The sequence below is a fragment of the Dermacentor andersoni genome, chromosome 11 (assembly GCF_023375885.2).
Source record: "Dermacentor andersoni chromosome 11, qqDerAnde1_hic_scaffold, whole genome shotgun sequence".
Lineage (NCBI taxonomy): Eukaryota > Metazoa > Arthropoda > Arachnida > Ixodida > Ixodidae > Dermacentor > Dermacentor andersoni.
The window spans coordinates 69,326,346-69,353,356 of record NC_092824.1 but is presented as its reverse complement, the minus strand read 5'-3'; the positions used below and the strand labels follow the sequence as shown (position 1 = coordinate 69,353,356).

At 45.6% G+C, this 27,011-nt stretch overlaps 1 protein-coding gene, 1 long non-coding RNA gene and 1 other non-coding gene across 3 annotated transcripts in view; 1 reads left to right on the top strand and 2 right to left on the bottom strand.

Annotated features, from left to right (window-relative positions):
* Window positions 1-1,161: 1,161 nt before the first annotated feature.
* LOC126518417 (U1 spliceosomal RNA) lies at window positions 1,162-1,323 on the bottom strand. The gene has a single exon (XR_007596389.1). It is a non-coding gene; the product is annotated as a U1 spliceosomal RNA (small nuclear RNA).
* Window positions 1,324-3,131: 1,808 nt separating this feature from the next.
* Window positions 3,132-27,011, top strand: part of LOC140214027 (uncharacterized) — a 57,346-nt gene continuing 33,466 nt past the window's right edge. The window contains exon 1 of the long non-coding RNA XR_011890937.1: window positions 3,132-3,253. This is a non-coding gene — a long non-coding RNA (uncharacterized lncRNA). The remainder of the gene's footprint in view (window positions 3,254-27,011) is intronic.
* Window positions 11,640-26,678, bottom strand: LOC129381643 (uncharacterized). Its single transcript, XM_072285269.1, has 6 exons — window positions 26,279-26,678; window positions 23,133-23,209; window positions 20,370-20,496; window positions 18,823-18,896; window positions 17,230-17,371; window positions 11,640-13,648 (listed from the first exon to the last, which is right to left on the bottom strand). Exons 1-6 carry the CDS (start codon window positions 26,398-26,400, stop codon window positions 12,955-12,957), a joined length of 1,236 nt encoding a protein of 411 aa, XP_072141370.1. The 5' UTR covers window positions 26,401-26,678; the 3' UTR covers window positions 11,640-12,954.

Below are 27,011 nucleotides of genomic sequence, written 5' to 3'. Positions count from 1 at the left end.
CCTAACCGCCCATCCTTACGAAAACGCTACTTTAACGCACCACTAATATTCCGACTAAGTGCCATAAATGCATATATTGTTACTACGGAGTGCCCTCTTGGCGCAGACATTTGACACATTTTGATACTCTGCTAATATGAAGAAATAAAATTGTTTAAAATTTTGCCCTTTCAATTACGCATGTGCGTTGCCGTGAAGTTCCACAGGATGGTGAATGTGCAATGTCCAGAATTCCTGAGTATGTTCATGCTACAAGGCAAGATGGAATTTTTTACGTAATGCAAAGCTTTGCGCATGCTTGTTATGTTGTCCAAGGAATAACATTTGATAATAAAAGCGATGACTTAACAAATAAGCAAGACATTGCTGCGTTTTAGGAAGTAAAAATAGAAAATAAAATATTTGAAGAGTCCTCCTGAAGAACCAGAACTGAAAGTAAACGTTCAGTTTTCTGTTTCGGACCTCTGGTGGTAGACTGTTGAACTCAGTCCTACGCGGCGTTAAAGAACAAGGTGTCACGCAGAACGGCATCGAACCGCTACTAGCACGACGCGGAACGATAGGTGTGAGCGATAAAACGTCTCGGCCACGGCTTCCAATGTTTCCGACAGTGATACGGTCGGGTTTTTGTAGATACCACGTGAACTTGCACAACTGTGTTATAAGAATATAAGTGTAGATAGCTTTTGTGAACAGTGTTACGCTATGTGTAGAGAGTCGAGATGGGCACGAATCGAAAGCTTTGTTTCCGGACTACATATGCTGCAATGATTATTACTATTGACGCCGTATTTTTATTACAACTAATGTTCTTGTATCGAAAATTGAGTACAAATTTTTGGCGTTTCAACAGGCTTCCATTGATGAATGTTTACCCGCTCTGGGCAGAAAGTTCTTGCTTGCCACAGCGTGATCACTGCACTTGGCCCGCGTGGGTTGTCTTCCAGAACATGTCTCTCACCTGCCTTTTTCAATAATAGACCTCTAGCTTTTATTATTCGCGAAAACCCGGCTCGTTCCATTGAAACCGCGCTTGCTTTATGCCGGGGCCGCTTCAGGCGCTAGTTGGTACGTGTCCAGAAAAGCTGGATATGCGAACAGAACGCGTATCGAACAAAGATCTCCGATCGTGCCCCATGTCTAGCTTTTGATTTTCGTAATGGGGGCTGGCGCGCACAGCTAGCCCCACTACCAAAAATAGCATGCTCCAACTACACCGACTTGTGGAAGTGGCGTGCTTCAGCCAACCACAGTGCAATGGAGAGGCCTCCGCCCGGGACCGTGGCCTCCGTGATCCCCGTAAACCCAGCACCACGTAAGTAAGCGAAGCCCAGTATTGCAAGATGGCGTCATGTCTGAAACGATGGCATGTGTTACAGGTAGACAAGCCAATTTATAGTTAATATAGGAAGGCGGCAAAGTTGCAAACGATATTTGCAGAAGATCACTGTGCTGACAAACCTTTAAATTACATTAGAACAATGCTCTGCAGATTGAGCTGCAAATGAGAACTTATGCAAGCAAATGCGTGAGAAAGTCAGTGCACAGTTTTCTACTGCCATGCTATTTCTGCCGCGGTAGCTTAGTGGCTGCGGCCGTGAGCAGCCAAGCTCCAGAGCTCGATCTCGACCGTGGCGGCCGCATTTCGATGGGGGCAAATATATAAAAAAAAGCGTTCGTGCACTTATATTTGGACCTTCATCTGGTTTAAAATTTATCCGCGTTTTCACTCTAACGTGCCTCATCATGATGTCCTGATTTCAGCACGTGAACCCGCAGATATCAATTTTACTTAATGGCGCATCTTGTTTTATTGAGTAAGAAAACGCAGCCCTGAACGCATCAGAATTCCATCCTGCGCTGTCACACACCTGAAGAATCTTTAAGTTCATGCGCAGATGTATGCATCGTTATTGCGCAGTCGGCTGACCTGGTTAAATTAAAAACGTTTACTGTTCTATCTACTAAAACTGACTAGAATAAGGAAAATGTTGCGCGCCTTTTGTTCTCTTTCACCTAATAACATATGAAATAAGACTGCTAGACCACTTCGACGTTGACCAACATGTTAAAATTGACTAGTTGATATTGATAAAGAAATTGAATTGAATTGATTTAAATTGAAAGAGATAAATACCGTAAACCAACATCCGAAATAGTTCTCCACCTCAGCTTCATTTGTAGCTCTCACCACGCAACATTATAGTCACACTAACCGACTTTTCATTGCTTCGCAAAAAGTGCGTTGCTATACTTGTGACACGTTGAACTGGTCACTTTCAAACCCTGAATAGGTTTCTCGCCGTATTAGACTGGCTGATATCACGCGCTTCGAGTACAATCTCCGGGTTCACTCAGAGCGCCGTGCTCCAGCTCCGCGTGCTCGGAGGCGCTCGCACCTTCAAGCTCGGAGTGTGGCCGAGATACGACAGAACTCTGACCACGTGTCTCTTCCGATTCCTCTCCGAGCAGCCTAACGTTTGGCTGGAGCAGACTCGGGAGAGCTCGGCAACTTCCAGAGGCCTCTGCATCTGGCCAACCGAGTGGGAACAAGGCAGGGATCAGTCGAATGTGGGCAGGCTATGCCATCCTGCTCAGAGTAGCGGAACGTCCACACTACGCTCGAGTGTTCAGAAGTTACTCAGGTTTCGTAAGAAGGTCCTCCAGCGGCACACTGCGCTTATCGAATGATATCCTGTGCAGCGCCACGTCCTTTACGCATATTATTTGCGTGGACGTGGTTGAATTATGTTTGGTGCCAACAACAGTGGATCCATTCACAATTTTCCTGACGTGAACCCCCTCGGGATAAATGGCATCGCTCGGCGTCTGAGCCAACCTCGTCCGCCGCCGGTTCTATTTAGGTCTCGCATGTTTCCAGTCGCACCAAGCGACTGACAATTTAGACTAAAAGCGACATCACTGACTTCCCGACCAGAACTTTCAAAGCTCAGCGCCAGATACGGCGCATCAAAAAGGAAAAAGAAAAGTAACGATGTTAGGATGCTGTGTCATGCCCGACAAGCCGGCTGGTTTCCACGTGGCTCGCTTATCTACGCGAACAACTAAACTGAGAACGAGAGTAGCGGCGCTGGTAAAAGGTCAGCGATAATCGCGTGATGCAGTGGTGCTTTGCAAGCACACGGATGAAGCCGATGCCCCAGGTTGATTCGACTTCAGGGGTGCCAAGGAAGAAAATGTCAATATGGCGGATTCCGGTATCATTAAGGAACATAAAGCCTCCGACGAAGTTGTAAGTGAAGCTTCATCGCTTTTTCAGCCTAAACCGTTGTCGGGATGGCTTCAAGGTGAACCCGCAACAAACGTTGGTTCCTCTAGAATAACTGTGCGAGAAGGCTAGCAGCTGGGAACTAGGTTAGGGGTCGGAATGCAGAAATGTTCGTTTTTAAAGAATAATGGCACCTTAAGAAATTTCGAAATGAATGCACAGACCTCCACTATTGTGTATCCCGTATCAAAGAGCTGTTCATAAGGGACATTCCCCTGTCGTACCCTGGGCGTTGCATTGAGACTAACGTAAAAGCAATCAGTCACTCAGTCGATGCAATTTATATAGGAGCAACTACCTGGTGCAGGCAAGCATCGCACAGTACGCATGTATACTTACGAATACAACGTAGCTGACGCTTTAATAAGTTGCCAAACAATCGTGTTGCAGGCCTGCATAGACCGCTGTGGTACTGCTAGTTAACCTGTGAACATTGACGTTGCAAAGGCAGCTCGTCTGCGTCAAGTTTGTCCATGCGGCCGATACATCCATCGCGCACGGCGATAACTCAGTCAAGTCAAATTTTGCTTCTTATGATCTCATCGGGAAAACTGTGCAAATAGGTATGTATAGTGGCGTGCTAATCTCATAGGGCGAACCCTTTCATGACTACATGTGTCATAACGAACTCTACGCTTTCATAACCGGAGCTGTCGGCGTATGCCGAAACGCGCGCGACATGCTTCCAGCCCCCCAGACGCTTCCGCATGTATAGAAAGATCGCGTGACCGGATCGTCGTGACTTAGGCTGAGAGAGATGTGTTCTCTCGGAGCTCTGTCAGCGTTTTTCTTTTCTAAGGCGAAAGCCTTGCTAGGCTCATGGGGAAGTTTGTGTCTGCAGACCTGTCCGCCGGAGTGTACGCAGAAGCGTCATCACGCCATAGGAAGACAGATTAAATACAGATAAAAGAATGAAAAATGATTGATAGTGAGAGTTCGTGAATGATAACGTTACTATAGAGATTGGTACGGTTAATAATGACTAGTAATTAGTACTCATGACTTGTAATGACTACCAATGACTATGAAATTGCCAATATGTCTAACGACGAATTGTAACGACTACAGTTGATTAGAAATGACTAAAATGCTTAGTAATGCCCAGTAATAACTAATAATGACGAAAATGACTTGTAATGAGTACTAATGGCAATGATATGAGCAACATGTCTAACGACGGCTTTTAATGACCGCAATTGATTACAAATGACTAAAAATTCTTGTATGCGGGCAGTAATGACTAAAAGGAAGAAGGGAAGGAAAAGAGGCAAAGAGAAAGAGGCGAATGATAAGAGGAGGAAGGGTAGGCTTTCGCTGTTCACCTCTTACGAGAGATCTTAGGACACCCAGTAATTTTTTGCATGCTGCCTATTCAGTCAGTCGGTCTGCGTGCAGCCTCCATTGATCTTTCATGGAATGTTTCAAGGCATTAGTGTCTCCGCGCGGGAAGGCGTAATCATGTGGGACTTCTTATCAAATCTCGCGCGCTTTTTCGACAGTCCTGATAAAGTAAGAAAAACAACCACAGCCGCTGTCACCATGGAAAAAATTATTTGAATGTTTCTCAATAGTGATCTACAACATGTCTAGTGAAGATTTTCTGGTTTAGGTAATACTTAAAGAATTGGTTAACTAATTGTTCATAAATAATTACCTAAGACCATTAAGATGCAGCTCAAGTTGCGAAAGAGGACAGCGAACAATGCCTGAATCCGAAGATTCTGACCAGTCGGCGGACCGTGAAATCTCATTGAAACACTCCAATGACACGCCTACCCTGTATCAGCGCTTACGCGGCTGCTGTGGAGATAACTGCCCCCGATTTCGACACATGCGGATCGCTGTCTTATCTGCTTAAAGTCACGGAAAAAATACAAATTCTTATGCGTTAAGCAAGTAAATCGTGGTGTCAGCAGCTACGCAATCTGTGCCTATTGAATTTTACGATCGTACCGTCATTTGGCGCGTTTCTACATAAATCGGTGCTGCTATTGCGCAGATTTTTCTACATGCACGTTTCGCGTCATCTGGCAGTTTTGCACGCTGTAAAACTGCCAGATGACGCGAAACTTGGACGTATTGTTGGTGTTGGCCTAGATGTAAACTTCACTTCAATTTTGTGTCCACAACTTGTGGAGAATGAAAGACACTGCGCTGTGTGTTTTGGGGCGCCACTGTGATTTTTTTTTTTGCGTTCCATATGCACATCAACCGAATCGCGCATGGTTGAAAAATAATGACGTAAAACTTGGCAGTGTAGCTGTGCCAGGCGACCTTCAAATGTACCTTTTCCTTTAATCCCGATTCGTTGGCTACTCCAGCAGAAGGCTTGTAACGTCTGGCCGAGTTTTGTTATTCCTGCATCACAAAAACGAAGCAGATGGACAAGCCAGGGACATTGAGTTTGTTCAGGTTTGTTACAGCGCATGATAAAATTCTCAACCTTGAGTTCAGGGATGCAATTTCTCATTCAGGAAACCAAGAGGCGCTGTTAATTAAAATTATTTAAAATCTGTGGATTCACGTGCCGAAATCAGGATATCACGATGAGGCACGCTGTAGTGAGAATCTTCATCAATGTTGCAGTAGTTAAGGTTACAAATATAAGAGCACCAACGTTCTTTTTTGCATTTTTCCCCATAGAAACGTGGCCGCCACAGACAGGACCGAGCTCTCGAGCACGGCTGCTCATGGCCGCAGCTACTAAGCTACTGCGGCAGGAATGGCAGGGCAGATGAAAACCGCACGTCAACTTTCTCACGCATTTGCTCGCATAAGTTCTCACTTAAAGCTCAGTCTGCAGAACATTGCTATAATTTAATTTAGAGGTTTGTCAACCCGATGATCTTCGGTCACAAATATTAGATCAAATATCGTTTGCGACTTCGCCACCATCCCAGATTAAGTTTAAATTGACATTTCTACTTGGCACCACATGTCATCGTTTCAGGCATGGCGCCGTTTAGCGACTGCGATTCCTGCATACTTACCAGGCACCGGGTTTGCAGTGATCACAGAGGCCGCGGTCCCGTGTGGAGGCCCCTCCATTCCACTAGGGTTGGCTGAAGCACGCCACTTCCCAAAGTCGGGGTAGCTGGCGCATGCAGAATGCTGGAACATCTCACACCCTACAAAAACTAAGGCGGTCACAGGAAACGTGGCCAGAATGATAAGGAGAGTGGCAAGAAGCAGAGACGGCCTAACTGAGGGAGAGACCATCAGCCTGGTTCACGCATTCGTAATTAGCCGACTCACATACGCCCTTCCGTATCAGGCCTTGACAAACCAAGAGATTAAACAGGCAAACGCAATAATAAGAAAAGCCTTCAAAGCCGCCCCCGGTCTTCCCGAATGCACTAGCACAGAGAGATTCGAAGGACTGGGCCTGCACAATACTTTTGACGAGTACGCAGTCGCGACGTTATATGCCCAGAAAGAAAGACTTTGTTCTTCAACTCAGGGCAGGGAAGTATTGGCGAGGTTAGGCTTTCCCCTGAGACCCCAATATTGCGGAGAGGAAACGGCACAGATAGACCGCAATGTTCGATCGCACATCGCGGTGGCCCCAATTCTCCAAAACATGCACCCCAAGTACCATCCCGGACGACGCAGAGCAAGGGCAAAGACCCTTCACAAACATTTCGGCATGGGACCGGGGGTGTATTATACGGATGCCAGTCGAGCCAGCTCAGACACTTTCAGCATAGTCTCTACATGCCACAACAACATAACAACGGCATCCTTCAAAACCTCCTCGGCATGCGTGGCAGAGGCTGCAGCCATCGCCTTGGCCATTCAGGACGCCGAGCGCAAAACCAATTCGGCTGTCATATCATCCGACTCACAAGCGGCTTGCCGCCTGTTTTTACAAGGAACGGCACCCAAATCAATAATCAAAATTTTAGGCACTCAACTGGAGGGGCACCACACTATCGTCTGGTGTCCGGCACACGAGCGACTGGCAGGAAACGCTAGGGCAGACCGTATTGCTCGAGGTTTGAACGTCCGAGCAACGGCATGGCCTAGCGACGTCCTTCCACCGAATTCTCGTGACATCCTCCTACAGCAAAGGCAGGAGCGGAGACGTTTTGGTCATCCTCACTCCGATTTAAACAGCGAACAGGAGAGGGACTGGCGTCGTATTCAGACGAATACATACCCCAACCTGCACCACCTACACAGAATACACCCCACGAGGTTCACTGACGAGTGCCCGTGGTGCACAGACACACCCACCCTAAAACACATCACATGGGAGTGCCCCAGGAGGCCTCCGCACATAGACAGTCCCATATTACACCAACATCCACTAATGAGGAATAGGCAGTGGGAGGCATGGCTTGCGGACGAGGGTCGGGAGAGCCAGTTGGCTCTTCTGGACCAAGCCCAGCGAGCCGCTCGTGCCAGTGGGGCGCTGGAATAGGGGCTCCAACCATCGTGCCTTATTTTATTTACATTGAATAAAGTTTGACTCTCTCTCTCTCTGGCGCATGCAATTTTTGGTAGTGGGGCTAGGCGAGTGCGGCATCCCCCATTATTAAAATCAAAAGCAAGACATGTTATAGCGTTAGGCACGCGTCTATTGTAAGAACTAGGGTAGTAAAAAAAAGCAAAGCCAGTTCCACGCAGTGAAAGCTTTCAAACCAGCGAAACTGGTGGTCGTTTTCTCAAGTTTGAACTCGTTTTTAGTGCGATTTTCAGGAGTCTTTCGTCTCGTTGTCGTCGTTTTGCTGGATTCGAGCTTCGGTTCCGGATGGCCCACACTCGTTAGTTTCGTAAGGTCGTGATGAAACCACAGTCAATAACACACCTCGCAGCCTTGGCCGCCCTCGCGGTCGAGGAATTCTCTCTTGAACCCTCCGTCGGCACCCTCCGTGAGATGAAGCTCTCTGCGTCGACGTCTCAGCTCGGCATCATATTCTCGAAGTTGGGGGTTAGCTCGTCTCTGATGGAGCTAGGCTCGGGTTGCCTTCTCTTGAAAGTGGGGGTTGCTTGCGCTTACCGTTCTGAAGGCTCGGGGTTTGCGCGACGTTGGCGATGCCGTTCTCGTGCGAGCTCCGGTATTTATTGTGCACTTCACCATCATCCGTACATCATTATCATCATGCGTGTGCCATTCATCTTCATCGTACGTGTGGGCGCGTCATCAGCGTGGACTGAGCCCAGGGTCATTCGCCGTGTATCTCGAGGTCAATACAGGTAAGCCCTCATTGGAGCATATATATATATATATATATATTGTAACGGTAACGAAGGCCGCCACAATTGAATGAAGAGGAATAGAGCAGTAGTGGGTCAGAAGCGCGGGAGCCGGTCCCCCCTGCGTGACACCGGACAGCGGATAGCAAAGGTTCGACTTAGAGCAGCTCCGCGGTTTTACAAAAAAAAGCATTCAGTGGGGATTTAGCGGTCAAAGCAACGTAGTCCCAGAGTTCGTTAGCTATGGTAGACCGACTAAAATCGCACAGCAAGTACTAATTAGGGGCTTGAGGAGGAGAGGAGGAGAGACAAAGAGGAGGAAAGACAGGGAGGTTAGCCAGTGTAAGTACCGGCTGGCTACCCTGTGCTGGGGAAGTGGGTAAAGGGAATAAAAGGAGAAAAGGAGGGGCTTGAGCGGCACCGCTGCAGTTGTGTGCCGTCCGGCACTACCTCGCCTGCGCACCTTTGCCGAATTTTCTTGTAGAGCCCTAAATATGGTAGCTTGCAACGTAATATACGTCAGCTTATCGGGGTGCAAAATGAAACACCCTCACCGGGCTGGTATTTCACAAAGCTTCGTTGAAAATATAAGCGTCGGTTGTCCGTCCTTGGCTGGTGCTTGACGCGTACATGTGCGAGTTGTAATTCTGCGGAGCGTTGCAGAAAGATGGCGCCATCGAGATAATCTTCGACGGTTACATGCTGTAGCATGGCGTTGAAAGCTGCCTTTGAATCCCTACCATGAACTAGCTTGAACGCCGTGATCTGAATTGTTTCTTGCACTGCGATGTTGAAAGCGAAGGTTACAACAACTTGGCTTAGACGAGTTCGTTCGTCTTCAGTAGAGCGCTCGTCCTGTTGTGTGTGTTTTCAGTTGTCTTCGTCTTCTGCGCGCTGCTTCAAGTATTACACGCGTAGGTTGCGTACGAGAAGGGTGGCGTACCACTTGCGTTGGACGTGTGTGCAGATTCCACTCGGGGTTATCAGGTGACCTCCGGCTGCCCGGATCGAGAAGCACGTCGAGGTTGGCGGTTCATGGTCTCGCATTACAGTTATTTTGTGACGTCAGATTATGGCTATTACATCGCGTCGTCACGTATTCTTCAGGCAGCGAGTCTTTTCCTTCGAGCTTCATCGAAATAGTAGTGTGCCGTTGCTTCATCGTGGAGGTTGATCTTGAGTTTCGGGCTAGGATCTTCGGTATTTCAACGAACAGCAGCTTCACCTCCATCGGTTGCTGCTTTTAGTGTATTGCAAATTGGCTCGCAGACCGGCCACGGATTGGTCCAGCGTAATGTAGCGCTGCAGTGACAGCTAGTGCATAGGAAACGGCCGACGGGAATATCGTCGGAGTCTCCACTGAGTTGCAGCCAAACAGACAGCGATTCCACGTGCTTGTTAACATTGCTGTGGGCGCAGAGTCCCATCTGACTGTATGGGCATCGGCAATAGACGTGGCCGGCTTCTCCGCAGTGGTAGCAGAGCGGGCGGTGTTTGGGTGCACGCCATACGTCTGTCTTACTCGGGGCCTTGAGTGGGATGATGAGCGGGTGCGTTGGCGGCGGCATCTGGTGACAGAATTGCCCAGTTACTGCGCTTTGATGTGGGCGAGGAGGGAGACGCGGACGACAGCGATGAATGTCATCACTTCCGGTTTAAGCTGCGGTGAATAAGCTATTCACATGACTGCTGGATCTCCACTCTGACGATGTCAGTCATTAGGGCTACTCGAGGCTGCTTCGAAGAGAACATTTGCGCAGTTCTACGCGCAAAAATCTTCTGCTGGTCTTTCGGAGGTCGTCGGAGCCTAGTCACAGGATTGCTTCACTTTAGGAAAGCACTATAGGCGCCTATATTGGCGAATGCGCAATGCCAGCCTCTTTTCGATGCCTTTGGCTTCCTTGAGAAATTTCGCGACGGTCTTGACGGGCTTACGAATTAAATCCAGCGTTAAGCTCTTCCTTCCAACCGCGCATGAAGAAATACGTTTTTTTCTCAGGCATGTTATGGTCGACCTAGCTGAAGAGACGGTTAGTCTCTTCCGTAAAGGCCGCGATATTCACATTCGGTAGCTGCACACCTGTTTCTAGCAGAACATCGACCCGCTATAGGCGCACGACGCTCGTGAAAATTTGCAGGAAGACGCTGCGAAACCGCTCCCACGATGTCAGGCTGGACCCGAACCACGTCCTGGTAGTGTCTTCCACTGAAATATTTAAAAATATTAGGAGAAGGAAAGATGAAAAGAAAGAGCGAAAATAAAAAAAAGCGAGACAAATTCAAGAGTCACCTCAGAAAAATTGTGAGGGGAAGGTGTTCGTGGGAAAAGAGCTCGAATGGTTGGTATATGCGAATTGGGGCTGAATAGAATATGAAATCGATTTGTAAGGGAGAAGCAAGGAAGAAATAGAAACGGACAAATAGGCGACGTTAATAATCGAGGTTTGATAGCGGCATGGCGCGTGTTATGCATTTAATGATATAAGAATTTATAGTGTGTTACGGCTTTTAGTGATTCTAAGCTGCCACGTGCCGAATTTATTCCTGTCCAGGGTAGACATTTCCACTTGTGTGAGGGGAAATTCGGCATGTTCACTATCGCAAGTTGAACGGAAACTGGTTTTTAATACATAGATTCTGAATTCATTGAATGTATGGCTATGTTCGTTCAAGTGGTTGGCTACTGCTTTATATAAATTTTGTTTTGTGTCTGTGCGATGGCCGTGGAGTCTTGTATCATTTGTTTGTCCAGTCTCACCTATGTATTGTACATCACAATTTTCACATACTGGTCATTAGACTAGCTTGCTTGACGTGCAGGCGAAACTCGAAGCTACCTTGCCAAGATACTCCAACGCTGCACCATTTACTATTATGCAAGATTCGATATGCTTGCATGTAAAGCTCCTAGGGTGGCCACAGGCACTGGATGTTGGCGTCATCCTTGTCCTTATTCTGGCACGTACATGAATGTCCTCAATATTGTTGCGTCTATAGGGTATCAGTGGGAGGGGGGGGGTAAGTTTCTTGTTGCTAGCGTCAGTTGAGCTTGTAGGGTGTATTCACGGCTTGCAGGATGTATGCGGTCACAACGAAGCACTTCTACGACATATCAAGTTGTTGTAACGGCGAACAACACAATAGCAAGAACTTTGAGTCACGAAATACTGTTTATTCGGCGTAACGGAACTAACAGAACAGGTTATACGCGGGCAGAAGGATAGTGCCGGGCACATACGCCGATTGTCCAAAACGTGGTTTGTGCCTAATCAGCGTCGCCTACTCCCGCGTGATTCGTCGAATATTGCACCGTCATCGCTGGTGCTCGCACGCCTTGAAGAATGCACATCTTTATTCGCGTCGCGCGTACAATTTCATTAGAAAAGGTGATCAAAAATAATCGATGAGAAGGTTCGAGAATGTTCTTATGCATGGAGGCGCGTCATTCACTGAACGGTAACTTAAGATTTGTTAGCGGTTGAAACGGGTTCAAAGTCAAGACAATACGCATACCTGTATCTTACTTGACATGCCATTGCTCGCACGGATGCGTTTGTCACATCAGACTAAGAGTCAAAAGATGCGACATCCGAGTGAATTAAAACTGCCCTTTTAACTGACAGAGGTTGTACTAGGATAAAACAACTAAAAACTTTGTACATGGAGAGCATATCATATAGGGAAGCACCATTTCAATTTAAAAGTCTCACTACTGTCATCAGCTTAGTTTACGGTAGTGAACAAATATTTTCGGTAAGCATACAAGAGCCGAAAATAACCGAAATCTTGAATCAATTGAAAAATATTTACACGAATTTTCCTATGCATACAATGTGGCTTTACGTTTTCGTAAACGCCCCTAAGAGTATTGTCTGTCGAAGGCAACCCTGGCTGAAGAACCTAAAATAATGGCAGAAATTGCTTTTGAGTTAACAAAAAAAAGTCCCTAATTTCTTAATGGTTCCTAATGACTGGTGTTTTCTTCTATTCAAAGAATAGAGACACCAACAGGATGGTTAATTAAAAGTTGTTTTCTAGCACACTGCAAACAAAGGTTTCCACAAAACACTTCTCTATCTAATCGGGGTGTCAAGAATTATGTGCGGACATTTGAAGCTTATAGTTACACAAAACAGGCACTCGTAGCCCATTGAGGTTTGTCTTGAAATGAGTTAAGCTACGTTCGCGAAAAACAGTTTTTCAAACAGTGAGCACAGACTAGGACCTTCACTGTACTTCGAGATAGGACAAAATTCTGGTGACTTCTTATCTCGTAATTTCTAAAAAGCAGCATTTTACTCCGCTGTATGAAGCGTCAGAAGGAGCCGGTCTCTGCACATGATGTGTTTAGTTAATTTCTCACGCCTGTGGAAGAATATCAGCATCGTTTCTCTGCAAGGCTTTACTCTAGCGTCATTATGCGAAAGCCGCGGCTGATTCACCTAACTTGCGTACTAGTCAGAATATTACGGCTGCTCACCGCTATGCGTAATGAGGTGTGCGATCAGTTGAACTAGGTCTCCAAGTGAATTTCCACATAAGTAGCACTTATAACTCTGACACAGATGTTTATCAAGGGTTTCTTTATCTGCGAAACTAAATCCGCAACGCACACACTCATACGGTGTCTTATCGCCATGCATGCTTTGGGGGTGATGACTGAGACCTAAGTTGTCCATAAAGGATTGGTTACATATATCGCAAACGGAAGCTCTATATCTGAACTTCAAGTTGAGATGACTCTTGAGATTCCATTTGGTTTTGAATGCTGTAGTACACATATGGCAGACATGGGGTCTCTCGTCCGAGTGAGTCAGCTGGTGTGCACGGAGAGTCCATACATTCGAGAATGATTTACCGCATATTTCGCATTTGTAGGGTCTCTCGTCTGTGTGCGTGCGGTAATGTCGAACTAGTTGATGAGCCTGGTGGAACAGCTTACCGCAGCTTTCGCATTTGCGGTTATCGGCAGTACGGTTACGGCAGCGTTCTACATACTTCGACTCCTTCACAGATGATTGATCGCGTGCTTTACAAATGTGGGCTCTGTCGCCTGCGTGTTCGTTGGGGTACCCGTGTGAGGCATCCCGTCCGCTGGAAACATTGCCAGAGACACCGCACAACTCTGGCTGTTCTCTTCCTCCGCTTCCAATAGCACTCCTGCAAGAAGACGGACAAAGGAGCTCAGTATGGTCGACTCTTGTTACAGGAGGGAAAACACACTTGTTAACCGAGAGGTTGACAAACTAAATCGCGCGTTAATGATAAGGCCACTAGCTGAACCTGAGCGCTAACTTGCTGCATTTGACCTTCGCGCTCTGTTTGGGCTCTAGTTTGGCATAAATTGAACACGGCTGCTTTTGATTGCTGGCGTTGCTAAACTTGAAGATGAGAAACATCTTAGTTCAAGTTGCAAACAATACAAAACCATGCTTTATTAATGCATCATGCATAACCTACATAAAAAAAGTGCAGGTGAGCGGAAATTCCTGGCAATGAATGTTAGATAAGATACCAAGCCAGTATAGACATTCAAAATACACGTGCGTCTTCAACACGATCAAATGGAGCATTCAGGGAAAACTCTTGAAATGTGCCCCTGGAAGTGACACATTCGGCAAGGAAAATGACTGTTTAGTGTCAGCTAAAATGCGTCCACATTTTTTAGGACGGCATTTATTTTAAGAACAGTAAAAAAAAAGTACTGCAGCATAATACACTTCTCTAACATGTGAAGGCGAAAGCTTGCTGCACCCGTGGTAGTGCATTAATGTATGGGATCGGAATATCAGCCTCCTTCCAAAACATAACGAGCCGCCGTGTGAAATAAATGTATGGCGCAGCACAGGTCGACATTTTGAACCACACAAACTTGAACCTAATGCTATACCTTAAGGTTCTATTGTTCTTTCAGCAATTCTCACTTTCTGTGCTTGTTTCTTTGTTTCTTTTCTTTGATCTTGTATTCTTTATGTCGCTCTGGAAAAGGGCACTATTCGGGTTATTTTCTGACAAGAATAGGCGGATTGACTCCTGATTGATTCAGTCGAAACCTCAGCAGTCATGGAGGCACTGCGGAATCAGGGTGTAGACGAGCCGTATGTAAAAATACTGAAAGATATCTATAGTGGCTCCACAGCCACCGTAGTCTTCCATAAAGAAAGCAACAAAATCCCCCCCCCCCCCTCCCCCAAAAAAAAGGCGTCAGGCAGGGAGATACGATCTCTCCGATGCTATTCACAGCGTTTTTACAGGAGGTATTCAGGGACCTGGATTCGGAAGAATTGGGGATAAGAGTTAATGGAGAATACCTTAGTAACTTGCGATTCACAGATATTGCCTTGCTTAGTAACTCAGGGGACCAACTGCAATGCATGCTCACTGACCTGGAGAGGCAAAGCCGAAGGATGGGTCTAAAAATAAATCTGCAGAAAACTAAAGTAATGTTTAACAGTCTCGGAACGGAACAGCAGTTTACAATAGGTAGTGAGGCACTGGAAGTGGTAAGGGAATACATCTATTAGGACAGGTAGTGACTGCGGATCCGGATCATGAGACTGAAACAATCAGAAGAATAAGAATGGGCTGGGGTGCGTTTGGCAGGCATTCTCAGATCATGAACAGCAGGTTGCCATTAACCCTCAAGAGAAAAGCTTATAACAGCTGTATCTTACCAGTACTCACGTACGGGGCAGAAACCTGGAGGCTTACGAAAAGGGTTCTACTTAAATTGAGGACGACGCAACGAGCTATGGAAAGAAGAATGATAAGTGTAACGTTAAGGGATAAGAAAACAGCAGATTGGGTGAGGGAACAAACGCGAGTTAATGATATCTTAGTTGAAATCAAGAAAAAGAAATGGGCATGGGCAGGACACGTAATGAGGAGGGAAGATAACCGATGGTCATTAAGAGTTACGGAATGGATTCCAAGGGAAGGAAAGCGTAGCAGAGGGCGGCAGAAAGTTAGGTGGGCGGATGAGATTAAGAAGTTTGCAGGGGCAACATGGCCACAATTAGTACATGACCGGGGTAGTTGGAGAAGTATGGGAGAGGCCTTTGCCCTGCAGTGGGCATAAGCAGCCTGATGATGATGATGACTCATTGTCGGATATCATACGTCATTGATCAATCCCTGCGTATCGAATAGGAAGAAAAAATTGCCGGGTTCAAATATTTCTGCAGTCTTTGTATCAAGTCATTTAACATTACACTCGTATTCGAACATTACACCGTTCCTGCCTTTTGCATGGGGCTGCTGACGCGTAGATAATGTCTTCGCCCGTGTGCAGTGAGCACCAATGCATCAAATACTTCAGTTTTTCGACGTACAATGGATGAAATACGCTGCCACAAAAGTTTCCCTTCTTGCTTATTCATCTCGTTGTGCAAATATGCTTTACACCGCTCATTGCAATCAACGTTGATGTAAAACTAACCTCTATTTCTCTCATCTGTCCATGGACGACAACATTTTTCTTGGTCAGGTAATTATGTCTGCAAGTGTTGAGTCAAGTCATTGTTCGTGCGACAGCTTTTGTAACATTGAGGGAAGAAAAAGAAAACGGCCTGTAGTGCAAAGATGTCTGCCCCTAGTTTGTCTTCTCTCTCGTCTGTTGCTATTTTGAAATATGTACACTAAGCTCTATATGAACATTGTGCGCTATTGTTGCAGTAATCTGCTGTTTTTGTTTTCCATATATTGTTACCGTTTTTAACACGACCCATGCAACCTTATGGTGTGGTTCTGCTCGTGTGGTGGTAACATGCACGTCGTTTCTAATCGTACCAGCTTGGCCAGTATGGAGAGGAGATATTGTAGTTAAGTACTTGCAGCTAGCTAAACAAATACACAAATAATTGTTAGGAAAGTGATTAACAGGCCACGACAGCGAATTTGCTGTTTTCGGATAACCCGTGTAGGCCTGAGCAGAATTCTTTGCCTTCCGCGCGAATTCCAATAAAATAACTTCATGTGATTTAAATATTTAAATTTCGAGAACTCTATCCATCATAATTATGATTTATTTTTTATTCCATGACAAAATTCTCCAATCTCTAATTTTCAGAAGAACAGAATCATAAAATGTAAAATTTACCTTGCCAAAAAATATACCTACCGAACTCCTATTAGCTGCATCTCTTGGAGAATCCTCAGTGGCCAACTTTTACATACTTTTGCAGTTTACTTGAGATTGTTCCCCATGAACAAGGATTTCCAAAGTATCTACCAATGAAATAGCATATTTTAGGGTGCTAGATTACACACACATTAGTGGTCTTTACCTTTATTATTTGGTGCAGTTGATAGAATCCTGGCATTGCTTTTATTGCCGATTTGAAACGATGTATTTCTGGTGCTTGATTTTCTCACTTTACTTAAGTATATGACATCAGTCAAGAACGCGTTTGCTCCAAATACACTAATAACGCATTGATTTAATTTCCGCAAACTTCACCAACATCCTCTTAAGTAGTTATTCAATGCTGGTGCAGTGTGTTGGCGAGGAAACTGATTTCTCCTTTCCCATGTACCTAGGTAGTACATCCTGAGCTAAAGCTTCCTGCTTACGCCAGCGCCATACTGTGAGAACAGCAGTTGATATTTGGAAGTTGAATGGTCAGAACTTCAATATCTCTCATAAGTTCGTGCGTGAAAGCATAACTCGGCCATAGACAGAATTCCCTGTCGTCTCAGTGAGTTGTTCTATCAAAAGGAGTTCATGGAAAAGTTTGGCTCACCTGGCTTCGTTTCCCAATGTACCCGTTGCGTCCTGCATGCCCGCGCGGCTTGTGCTGGCCACTGCGTCATCGCCGCCGCTGCCGCTGCTGTAGACCGGCAGTCTGAATGCGTTGCTTCGGTGTTCAGTATTGTGTGTGTGCCCTGAAAGCACAGGCACCAATTTACCACTGTGTAACAAGTCACGAGGCTGGAGCGTTCCGGGATATGAACACGCAGGAATCAAGAAGAAACCGTGACAGCTCTGCTGCCCTCTGCAGTGATCCTCCTAGCTTAGCCACAAACGCCTGAAAACACAACATAGTGTAGACGACGAAAACAAACATGTGTTTTCGGAGTTGTTCAGTGTTTTATTCCGGGGTCATTTTTGCCTAAAGCCGCGCTTGGTTCATATTGAAATACCTGATGTTTGTTTGCTCGCCGCTTCTTGTCGCGCTTTGATAATGAGATGGATCTATGATAATCTACTCGGCATGAGACGAAGGTGCTGCATCGGATACAAGGCAATGTAATATGCATGCAGGGACTAATAGCTAAATACTAGCGTGGTGCTATTAAAAATGTTCGTGACGGTGAATCACAGGTATTGGATGCTCATTCTCAAAGATTTCCTTATTTAATGGATGAGCTTTTCGGAAGATCATTCGCTCTTTTGTGTAATTGTGGTCAAATGACTATAGCACCACTCTGATGTGCCCGACACAACTGTTGTGATTCTGTCATCGCGCACGCAATCATTTTCTTTTCATTTAAACAACGCTAGATAAGAACGTACCTATCTTGCCTGCCTACCCACTTACCCATCTAACGCAAAGTGCTTATAGTCGGCAACAAACCAAGCGTAAACGGTTATATGTACGCAGTCAAGCACAAGTTAAACACAACTTTCATGAATGCGCCATTCATTTTGGTTCGCTTACTACCGTGACTTCAGTCACCATTGCGCATTTAAAGTAGCTATTTTCACCGTACATAACTGTCTGTGCTATTGGTGGTATGTTGAAACCCGAATGTCTTGGGAAATTTAATCAGTGATTCTCAGATTAGGTGTCAGGCAAAAGTAATATTTAACTTCAAATAGCGAGCTCTTTTTCTTCGATTACCTTTAAATTTTCATTAGCACAGCGAGTTCAGTAAGCTGCAAGCGGATTACAGCCATCTTGGCTTTCAGAGGACAATGGTTATGCTTGGGTCTTGCGAGTGGAGCTTGCACTCCCTTCTTGGGTTGTCACGGACTATTGAATGAGGCAAAGAATTCTTAGCAATAAATTGACTTAATGGAATCAAGAAACGTTTAGACCAGCCGAATAACTAAAAGGTACACGAATGACATTTCCTCAACCACACCTGTGCGAACGGAGATTGTTTAACATTGAGGGCACTGTGAACGTCTCCTGGTGATCATAATATATCCGGAATCCACCACAACGGCGTGCATCATGATAAACTCGTGGTTTTTACATGAAAAACCCCACAGTTCATTAATTCATTCATGCTGTTTAAATGCGTAGTGCTCCATAGCAAACGTTACAATCCTCAATCACCTTGAAGGCGAGACGTGGTATACTAACGGCTGAAATCTTTCCCATACCTACCGGAGACGCTGGATGTGCCATCAATCGTGTGGTACTGCGTGTTCGATTGGCCAACACTGGTAGTCTCAGGAAATCTGAAACACAAGACAAATATTCACATGAACAGTAAGACCTGAGCTGGGGAACAGTGGTACAACAAAGGTTGTAGCCGAAGCCAATGTTTAGAAAAGGGGTCGCAACTGAGGAAGACAAGTGTCCTTGTGGAAAAGGTTGCGTCCAGAATTCTTCAGGAAAACAGACATTGAGGCAATATACTGCTATCTATGAGATCGAAATGAGAAAGGCCTTGGGCTAAAACGGAAGGTGGCAATGGTTATATCTGTAACATAATATTACAACTATAATAAAATGAAATTAATAAAATAATAAGGACCTCCAATGTGTGTGATCAATGACAAGATGTTGAGGACTGGCAAAGGAGACTACAGTTGCTTGTCCTATAGCGAACATTCACTGATGCCCTCGCCGTTACACGTGATTGCCCTATCACAGTAGAGAGGGGTGGAAGCCATTGCGCACCATGGCGCCCACATTCTCTTGGTGGGAGGCTAAATTTAAAAGACTATGTACTTTGAGATCAATAACGATAGGGACGGCTTATTTACCAGAAAAAAAGAAATGATAACATCCCGTAATACATTACCTGGCATTTTGACATATTTCATGTTATTTTTCTGCCCTGTAGGAGGTTCAGCTGCTGCTGAACTCAGGGCTAAGAAAATATTTTCGTCGTTTCGCTTCTGAAACCTATAGTGCAGATGAAACTATTTAGAATATAAAAACTAAATGCTGCCGTTTTATGTACGAAAACCACGATCTCATTATGAGGCAAGCCATAGTGTTGAAGTACCGATTACTTTCGACCACATTTCTTACTGCCTGCGTGCCAACGTTACACCGCCCAGGTTAAAATAAATTATGGGGTTCTACGTGCCGAACCACTTTCTGATTGTGAGGCACGTCGTAGTGGAGGACTTCGGAAATGTCGACCAATTGGGGTTCTTTAACGTTCACCTAAATATGGATACTCGGGAGTTTTCGCGTTTCACCCCCATCGAAATGCGGCTGCCGTGGCCGGGATTCGATCCCGCGATCTCGTGCTCAGCAGCCAAACACCATAGCCACTGAACGACCATGGTGTGTACCGCTCAGTTAAACATAGACATGCTATGTTTCATTTTAAGCGCTTTGTTTCAGATGAACATCTTGCTCCTCACTATCTTGATACGTTCCACAAGGGAGAGTGAGGAAACAGGTCGCCAACCAACCAAAAAGTGCGCGTTCAAGTGTAACAGAAGTGCAACATGCTAACTGTGTGCATGACCAGTCGTGCTCTCGGAACTGTTACGTACGTGAACACCAGCGCCGCCTGCCGAATACTCCAAACTGCTGATGCAGTGCCTCCGTCAGACATCGCAAGAAGCCCCCCCTCCCCCTCCCCCTCCCCTGGGAGGGATTATTGAGTGCGGGCACGGCTGTTCCGTGGGTTGCCATCCCCGCTAGCTCCGAGTTGCTTTTCAATGAAACTTTTCTAAAGGCGGGCTTACGTGGCGCCGTGTTCTAAAATGGCGGTTGCTTGCTCCATGCCAGGGCGACTTGTGCTTGGAATTTCATTATCGATGCTGGTGTTGGACCCCAGAAGCAGGGAACTTGTGCTTGCATTTTCAGCGACACCTGTATGGCATGAAAGTAGAGCAAAGGTGTTCATTCGCCACAGTGGAAGGGCAGTTCATATGAAAAGAATATTTCATTCTGACATATGGCGCGAGGCGAATAGCATTTCATGGTACGGGAACCCTATTGGTGTGCTTGCGTACGCGGTGCTTTTTATTTCTGAAACTCCGTCTTAAATGCACGCAGGAACTTCTCGGCCTTGAGGGAGCCGAGCAGGATCACGATTATTACGCTCTATTTCATAGCACGGACGGAAGAGTATAGTGTTCGAAGGGAAAAACAACAAGTCTGCTTTTTGTGCAGGAAACTCTTGGCCGAATATATTTACTGCATTATCAAATAAGCGCATTAAATACGTGATGAAGTTCTTGCTTCTTGCTTAACTATTATAACGAGCAGGCGACAGAGCACGTTGCAGGGGAGGAAAATGAAAAAAAATTAGAGGACACATTTCAACCAAAGGATTATAATTTTTTTGTGTGAAGCGTGCCCAGAAATTATCGACTTTCTGTGGCATATACAGGCGTCAGTCGACGATGTACTCGACTTTCAGAAATTCATTATCCGATGCCCATTTAGTGACTCCTGTAGCTGATTTTCCTAAGCACAGGCTGTAAGCAGTGCGTGTTTAGCAGCTCACTACGAAAGCGCAAACGGCTTCCTTACGTCCCGGTGTAGGCAGGATATAGATATCATACAGCGGCAAAAAGATTGCGCAATGCGCATGTGTAAGAGTCGTGTTCCAGACACCAGTTTAGATTGGAAAGCATTACAGAAGTGTTCATTCACAGGACATTGCCACTAAACTGTGCAACAGAAAGCAGCGAAGCACGTTAAAAGTGCGTGCTCTATAGTTAACGGCGCAAAGATTATAGCTAGAGGCACATCTTCCCTTAATGTGCAGGAATTGCCTGAAATAACAAAAATTAAAACTTTAGAGACTGAGAACGCCAATAGAAGCGGCAGAACCCTCCTCCTCGGGACCACCATCTACCTTAGTGCAATTCGCATTAAAGCAATGCAGGGACATGGCATATTGCTGAATGAATACACCTTGATTTAAAAGATGAAGCAGTGTGGAGTGGCGGGGGGAGGGGGGTGGTGTTGAATAAGAATGCTAGTCGGCTTATGACACCCATTCGGCACAGTCGACACCTTCAGAAATCACAGAGTAAATCGTATTAAGCGTGGCTTCTCCACCACCGCACTAAAGTGTGAAGTTTTAGCACGTCTGACATGGAATGAACTGTAGTGATCTTGCATAGGCGTATATTTAGGGTGCTCATATTTATTTTCCAACATCCCTACTTTTATGGGTAGTACCGTTAAAATTACAACCTGCATCAGTCAGACCTGTGCAGGATCTCAAACACATACTGGAAGAACGAAAATTGCAAGAATAATCCAAAGAATGCTAATCACCTCAGAAAAAAAGTACATTCTGCATGGAGGGCTGGCGTTTCAGCATAGGGTAGATTTTCTTGTTACCAAAGAGCTATAATTTTGAGGTAGTGGCACACTCGGCGAAAATCGTAGGGTGCTATGGTTCTTTCAACCCGATTAACGTTTCTGAAAGTTTCGGAGCCGTATAATTTGGTTAGTAGGTAAACGTCTATAGTAACTTAGCACAAGTAACTTGCCAACAATTTGGGCCTCCTTGCGTTACACTTTCATTAAATTTGTAATATTTATACTGCTGCCGTTGCTTGGCCTCGTTGGCAGACAGGAACCAAGAGTTTCATTATAAACTACTTTGGCTTGCCCCAAATAGTATGCTGTAGCTGCTGCATTCGATCCCACCAGGATATGTGGGCGGCTCGTAACATGCTATAGGTGAGCAATGCTGTCGCTTTGGCGAAAACGTCATAGTAGCGTCATGACCCTCAGCTATAGGCATCTGAAACGCTGCCCGGACTGCAGATCAAATTAGGCATTCACATGAAAACATTTCTTTGTCTACTAAATCTGATAATTAAATTATGGGGTTTTACGTGCCAAAACCACTTCCTGATTATGAGGCACGCCGTAGTGGGGGACTCCGGAAATTTCTACCACCTGGGGTTCTTTAACGTGCACCTAAATCTAAGTACACGGGTGTTTTCGCATTTCGCCCCCATCGAAATGCGGCCGCCGTGGCCGGGACTCGATCCCGCGACCTCGTGCTCAGCAGCCTAACACCATAGCCACTGAGCAACCACGGCGGGTACTAAATCTGATAGCTTAAAGGGAAAATTATGGTGGCAGCGCGACGGACCCACCAAGATTTTATTTGGCAAATAGCATTGCATACCAATCGTCGCGCAATGATTGAAATTACGAGTGGCTAAATGATCAAGGCATGCAATGTATTAGGGTCTCGGCTTCTGACACGATAACCTAGGAGCGTGCCCCTGCAGTTCACCGATAAGAGACTTCGCTCAGACATTTGAACTGCATAGCTTTTGTACTAATCTCCATGTATTCACATCAGCACAAATTTCTTACTATCTGCAGTGATAAGGTGGCTCATGTCGGAAACTGAATTGGTGCCGATGCTAACGCGACTCCTTATACGCAATAAATGCACAGCTTCCACAATGCACGTAGGGGCTATCTCCCATGTCTGTGGTAAAGGCAAATGGTCATCGCCTAATTACCGTCGAGGTTGTAAGTCCCGTCGGTTGTTGGCCTGGGCTGCGTGTTCCATTGGAAAGGACAGTCATCGTCAGAAATGCTGCAAATAATAAAAGTATCGGTGTCAGACACTTGCAGCTGAGAAACGCTAATTGCAATGTTTCGTTCTCACCAAAGGCACACTATGCTGACTGGCATAGCACGAACGAAACGCGGGGCAATACATCGTGCAGGACACTAATCCACCATAGTCGAAACGGCACCTACCTCGACTCGCACGAACATTGTCAGCATAACTGGTAGAGTACTTACACAGGGTATGGTGCCTCCGTATGTTGTTCGCTATAGAAGTTGCGTGCTCCACTTACCATAGTGACAGAATCCTAACAATTATTTCGCAATAAAATATTTTCCTCTATCGGAGACTTTTATGCATTCATAAAACAGGTTAAAATATAAAAATGATACTGCATATGGTTCCTCAAATTATGATGCGCGGCTGCGCTCATGTGAGAAAAATTCCCCTTTGTACTCGCCTGTTGTGATTTGGCATCGCCGTAGTGAGTGCGGCGTTTTCACGTTAAGTACATTCATCTCTCAGGGATCCCGGTGATATGAGGAATATATCGTACTTTAGGTAGTACTTGAAATTATGGCCATACGTAACTTGTCCTATATGTGAAAGATTTCTGTCTCGTAGCCAAATCTTAATTTGAGCAATTCGGTATGAAAGGATGAATTCGAATGAATTGAGGAACAACGAGGATGGAGTTCATAAATATTTCTCTGCAAGCGATGCTCAGTTTGCTTCTACTATGCCACTTGCCGCTGCCTATTCGAGAATTTCTTGATGGAGACTGTTTATTGTTAAAACAAAATGAAAAATATGCACACACCAAAGAGTGTGAAGGCGGAAGTCTCCACGCGCTAGAGACATCCATGGAATTACTCGACATTCTCATTCGAATACATCTTACTTCTTATTACTTGTTCTTATAACTAAATGTTGTGCGATCGAGGGCCATAGTTAAAGCTACCTTAATCAACTGTGCCTTAATCAGCTTCGGCCTAATTAACACCAAATGTCGTGGGTTTGCCTCCCACCAATGGTCATGAGTTGGAGTGCCTTAATTACCTCAATATTATACACGTGCTTTTTCTAGAATGATTAGCGGCAGTGATGGGGAAAAAACAGCGTCTTCTGTACGATCACAAGGAGACGTCGAAACAGATCTAAGGCTTTGCCTTTAAATATTGCGACGAATGGTGCAATGCACAGCATAATCGTAGCTGAAACGCGACGTGCTATAGCGATTGTTCACAAATGGTAAAGGGCGCTGTGGAACACCATGGCTTTGCACTTCTTTATCGCTGGTGTATATAGTCTCCAAAGTTTGCTGAAACAAAACAATTTGCAGCCCTGTTATATAAATTTCAGTGATAAAAAATCCGTGCAAAAAACAAAACAAGAAGTGGCTTCATCGGCCAAACTACTCCGAGCGGGAAAAAGGTAAGCTTGCGCGACAGCGCGTTTTCTCTTTAATACGCATTGTTTCCCCTTAGGCAGCACAGGTAAACGGACAAACCATCCTTTTAAAGCAACTTTTGCCTTTTCCTCCACCGAACTTACGTATTCTAAAGATAAAGTGTTTTGCAGGACCTACATACTTGTTCACACTTTCTTTTATGTGGCAAATTACAGTATTTTTGTTGACTTTGACGTAGCATCCTGAAAGTACTATCGGGAGCAACACGAGCGAGAACAGAGGAGCGCGTGTCAGATAGCCTCGAACCATGCTATGGGCTATAAACGACGGCAGCCGTCGGAAACAAAGTGGAAAGGAGGACGCTGTTCTAGTAACTGTTGGTACTCCCACCGTGCGTCTCATACAAAGTGCAGAACTTCACACATCGCCAGCGCCCATTGATAAGATGTTTGATATTGCGGTTACTGAAAACTTTGTGCACCACAGCTTGGCCAATAGCAGCACTGCTCCGATGCGTAAGCATTATTGAGCTACTTCCCTTTGAAATCGGCCTGTAACGCGGGACACTATGCGCTCCATAAGATATGCTTCACGTCCTATGGGGTATATCTGAAAATACCTTACGCTAAACGTAGGAACGGGCGCATAAGAGCTGCGCTCTAATAATATGAAAAGCATGCAAGAAAAAAATGACCAGTTGTAAGTCACTGCGACACATAACCGTCTTAGCGCCTGTCGGCGAGCAGTGAATGGCCGCCTGCTACCGTTCTCGAAAAAAAAAAAGAAGGTGCAGCGGGAAGGCTAACATTAAGCGCAAGAGCTTCCTCCCCTCCCCTTTGTTTTCGACAGCGCCATCCGCGTATCGCTCTAGTTCGGTTTCGAGGCCTTTTGCCACCCGATCGTGTGCTCCCACTCACACTGCTCACTACAGTACTCACCAATTCGGCAAATCAAGGGAGGCAGTGCGCTCAAAACTAACGAGTTCCTACGTTTCTCGCGCCAGAAGTAGCACCTGATAAAACGCATGCCACGTTGGAAACTGTATATCGACTATCACCACCGGTGCTTCTGTAACGAGCAGCGAAAGGCAGGAAACACGAGTCTTTTTACAGCGCGCTTTCATGGAAATACGGCGGTCACATCCGGACTTGCACCCGGGACTTCAAGCTAGAGTTCCAAGGGGGGGGGGGGGGGGGGGGTGGCAGTGCAATAATCATACATAAGCGAAAAATACTTTCTTCGTTAAATAAATTCGTTTCTCATTGGGTTAAGTTTTATCCCGAACGCTAAACAGATGGCTTTGCGCTGTACATGACAATATTTCCGCACCGCCCGTGCATCGACGCGTCTATATCTAATTTAAGAAAGTCCCAATTTAATATCTCAAGAGAATTTCTTGTTGGGCCAGTTGGTAGATGGCTACACTAGGAGAATGCTAGCAAACTTGAAAGTAGAAAAAATCGAGAAGCAGAACACAGACAAGGCGACAGGAAGTTGGCTGCTTCTGGATATTTTCTACTTTCAAGTTTGATGACATTCTCCTAGCATTAAAAGCTCAAGTTGGCCGTCAACAAAGACTTATTATACGTGGGAACAAATGAACTTATGTAAAAGCCTATTACCTCGGCCACGTCGAAGGACAACAGTATTCAATGAAAAATTGACAAGCGGTAAAAGCTCACGTTGGGTAGGCACCCAAGGCAGACGAAGCGCCCTGGGTGTTTTCACGGCTTGTACTTGGGGTTGTTTCGTCCGTGAAGTTGAACGCAGGAGGCGTGTATTCATTGCTTGCTTCTTCAGCCATGCCTGGTGTTTCGATGTTTAACGGTCTGGTGTGTATTCGCCACTGCGCGATGTTGAATTCCGGCGCATGCGCACTCGGTGCCCAGAACGAACGCAAAAAAATAACGCTTTCGGCACTTCGGGATTTAGAATGAAATGAGATTGCACTGTTGCGTCAAGCTAGTGGCGCACTCTATCGTCTAGTTTTTACAAGATATGCAAACTTTTGAATGCTAGCAAAGGCGCCCCGATAACCCTAGCTATCTTTCCGCTAAATCATCTAACCTAACAACCGCCCTCCCTTTTAAAAAAAAAGCGTTGACGTGACGATATCATTAGTGTTTTTCATGCTCTAGTCAAAGTGAAGTGCATAGCTTGCAGGGGAGAAACTCTTGCTCGTGAAATGACTCGTGAAACTGAAGAAAGTATACAAGTATAATTAGCCGTAACAGGCGTATGATTACCACATGTCACAATTCTTCTGAATCTCAGGCTCTGTTCGATTGAAGCACATACTTCTATCGCCTGACGGGTGCGCTCACTTTGTTCTGTTATCCACAAGTTGCAGTGGTGCCTTCCCACTTCCTAGAAATAAAGAACTGCAAATGCTTCGCACTTTCCGCACTTCTTCGG

Excerpts from the sequence above, each read along its gene's own strand:
- LOC129381643 (XM_072285269.1), bottom strand. The coding sequence starts at position 26,400 with ATGGCTGAAGAAGCAAGCAATGAATACACGCCTCCTGCGTTCAACTTC. Across the intron at positions 18,897-20,369 it reads ATTTTAGAACACGGCGCCAC|ATTTCCTGAGACTACCAGTG; the intron begins GTAAGCCCGCCT and ends CTTGTGTTTCAG. Across the intron at positions 13,649-17,229 it reads ACATTGGGAAACGAAGCCAG|GAGTGCTATTGGAAGCGGAG; the intron begins GTGAGCCAAACT and ends GTCTTCTTGCAG.